The sequence below is a fragment of the Micropterus dolomieu genome, linkage group LG21 (assembly GCF_021292245.1).
Source record: "Micropterus dolomieu isolate WLL.071019.BEF.003 ecotype Adirondacks linkage group LG21, ASM2129224v1, whole genome shotgun sequence".
Lineage (NCBI taxonomy): Eukaryota > Metazoa > Chordata > Actinopteri > Centrarchiformes > Centrarchidae > Micropterus > Micropterus dolomieu.
The window spans coordinates 34,962,212-34,965,405 of NC_060170.1; the positions used below are offsets into that span (position 1 = coordinate 34,962,212).

The following is a 3,194-nucleotide window of genomic DNA, read 5'->3' on the forward strand; positions in this document are numbered from 1 at the left end:
TACTGTACTGTACTGTACTGACTATACTCATACTATACTGTACTATACTGTACTGTACTGACTATACTCATACTATACTGTACTATACTGTACTGCACTGACTATACTCATACTATACTGTACTATACTGTACTGCACTGACTATACTCATACTATACTGTACTATACTGTACTGCACTGACTACACTCATACTATAATATACTATAGTGTACTCCTACTCTACAGGTGTTGTATTGATACTGTGTTAATGAGGTAAAGCAGTCAACTCAGCGGTTTGTCTGTCAGGACCTTTAATGAACTGTTTGAATCGTTTTGTCCGACCGCAGGACGAAATCATCAGTGGAAGATTTTCATTCAACATTTCAAACAAATCTTCACTTCTGAACAGGAACTTCACCTCTACTGAACTATCAAACCAAACAAAAGATGATTTACAGCCCAACGCGTCCACATGTTCTCCTAACATTTATTAAGATCACTGTTACTGGTGAACAGAGTACATCCTTCTTGCTGCTCTGCGTGGCTGATGTGTGTTATTTAAGTTACCCTGCTTTATGGAGCAGGCTGGTGTTGCTGTGGACTTCTCTATAGCTTTAAAGAGGTGGTGTTCTGCTCATGTTCAGGTTCCTCATCTTATTTAGAGGTTCTACCTGAGCAGGTTTACATGGTTATATGTTTGTCATACTGCACATTGCTGCAGCTCCTCTTTTCAGCCTGTGTTGAAGGCTTCGTTTTAGCTATGGAGTGATACATCTTGTCTCTACATGATCTATGTTGGGAGTTGCACATGCTCAGTTCCTAGTTAAGGACTACTAGCCAATCAGAAGCAGAGAAGGGCGGGTCGGCGAGAAGCCGGTAAACGGCTCGGGTTCAGCCGTACGGACTGGAGCGAGAGTTTCAGAGCGGCGAGTTATTAATCTGTATCCATAAAGTTTTAACTGAGCTCTCACCTTTGTCCTGAGGCTCATAGACGCTGAACAGGGACTTGCTGGCCCCGCTCACACTGAACCCGGTCCTGATCCGAAAACCAACGCACAGGAAGATGTCCGAGGGAACCTAGCAACCAGACAGGAAGTTATCACATTAAGCCTAGCAACAGGACAGGAAGTTATCTTAAAATAAAAAGGCACAAATCAAACCACCGCTTCTGTTGATAATATGTCACAAATTCATAAACACGAATGCTTTTATCACCTTTACATTATTGGATTTTCTGGAACAAGTGATCAGTTTTGGATCGATTAAGGCAAAAAACTAATTATCCTTTTCCTGACATCCATGTTCAGTTGTTGTGTCTTCTGGTGTAAATTTTCTCTGATCACAAACATACAGTGCAATGTACAGATGTCGGAGCGTCCTTGAACACACCGACAAGTAGAGTCTCTGCTCGTAGATCTAACAAGCAGCTTATGGAAGTTAAAGATAAACATAGATAATTAAACTCTGTGTGTTTTGCTCCAGACGTCCAGCATGCTGGTGTCTGTGTTACTCACAGCGTCCATCTGAATGACCACAGTGTTTCCTTGCAGTTCGTAGTGCGAGATGATCGGCTCCTCCGTGTCTCTGAACTGCAAAAATACCATACTTTTATTTACATATACTGAAATGGTGAAAAATAACATAATGTTGGTGAAGTTTCCATCCAAATGTGGCGTCATGAAGAGCAGGAAAACTACCATGACAACAGCGTAAAGCTTTACAGCACCAACACGACTCTTCAGCGAGCGATAAGAGGAAGCAACAGGTAAATAATGTGCAGTGAGAGTTCTTTGGAAGGAGCTGACTCGGCGCTCTCAGTGTGGATATCAAGGCAGAGGCGGAGGAGACCGAAGAAGACGAGGAGGAAGAGAGATCGACAGAGCAAGAGAGCGAACATAAATATCAGGCTGTTTTTTACTGGTTGAGCTAAAAGAGCTGAAAGTCTGCAGGACAGACGGCGAGCTGTCCTTCTTCCTGTTGGACTAGTCAGTAATGTTGCTGTGTCTCGTGTTGTCCCACCTGCTTGATGTTTGGCTGTTTGCAAAGTTCATGACTCGCCACTTTTTGATCTTAATGTGGTCATTAGAAATGCAGGTGAACAGCTGTCCTCCCCACAGCGCTGAATTACACTCAGCGTTTATTAAACCGGGTGAAAACAGATGGATGGGAGCACTGTCTGTCCTCATACTGACGGACATCATCGGATCCTCAGGCTGAACCTAAACAGTGAAGCTCACCTGTCTCAGGTCCTCCAGGTAAGCCTCCACACCTGTTGGCAGCTGGATCTTCATCACCGTCAGACTGGACTCTGTGATCACCTCGTTGGGAGGAGGTTTGTACCTGGAACACATACAGCTCATGATCTCAGTAAAGGTCTGAAAGAGCCTCAAGGTGAAACGATAAGTGTTTTAATGTTTACAGAGACATAATTTTAGTTAAATAATCAGTTTAGATTCAGATTTCTTACCTTGCACAGGCGATCAGGTGAGGACCACGCATACTGGGACCTGAGGAGGAGAAAGGTACTCCGTTCAAACAGACAGCTGGACAGACAGGCAGGTGGACAGACAGGTGGACAGGCAGGTGGACAGACAGGTGGACAGACAGGTGGACAGACAGGTGGACAGACAGGTAGACAGACAGGTGGACAGGCAGGTGGACAGACAGGTGGACAGACAGGTGGACAGACAGCTGGACAGACAGGCAGGTGGACAGACAGGTGGACAGACAGGTGGACAGGCAGGTGGACAGACAGGTGGACAGACAGGTGGACAGACAGGTGGACAGACACAAGGTGCTGCAGAGGAACCAGCTCAGTTTCTACAGCTGAGCGTCGGCAGTGAAATGCCAATAAAGTTGGATTGAACTCTTACTGTTGGAGGCGTCGGGGCCCACCACCTCGATCGTGATGTCAAAGTTACATTTCTCTGTGGACGCCGTCGTCGTGTAGTAAACTGTCTTCATCTGGAAACACAGTGAGGTAAAGGTGACAAAGAGTTAAATGTCGAGTGAACTTGAAAGGCTCTTAGTGGGATTTGTTAATGGTGTTAATCCGTACCCACCTTCACGTTGGACACGCCCCTCCCATAACCTGTGGTGACAGTGATGTCCTGATTCGTTGTCACCTGGGAGACAAAACATGCAGGTAGTTTAGAAGGGTCCTGTCTCCCTGTCCTGAATCTGTCTCCCTGTCCTGAATCTGTCCTGAATCTGT

General features: G+C 45.5%; 1 protein-coding gene across 1 annotated transcript in view; it reads right to left on the reverse strand.

The window, feature by feature from the left end:
• Positions 1-3,194, reverse strand: part of LOC123960363 (complement C5-like) — an 11,649-nt gene that overhangs the window by 4,029 nt on the left and 4,426 nt on the right. The window contains exons 9-14 of the mRNA XM_046035045.1: positions 3,043-3,105; positions 2,854-2,944; positions 2,448-2,487; positions 2,218-2,320; positions 1,495-1,569; positions 952-1,057 (exon numbers count right to left, since the gene is read on the reverse strand). Coding sequence (XP_045891001.1) covers positions 952-1,057; positions 1,495-1,569; positions 2,218-2,320; positions 2,448-2,487; positions 2,854-2,944; positions 3,043-3,105 — 478 coding nt within the window. The remainder of the gene's footprint in view (positions 1-951; positions 1,058-1,494; positions 1,570-2,217; positions 2,321-2,447; positions 2,488-2,853; positions 2,945-3,042; positions 3,106-3,194) is intronic.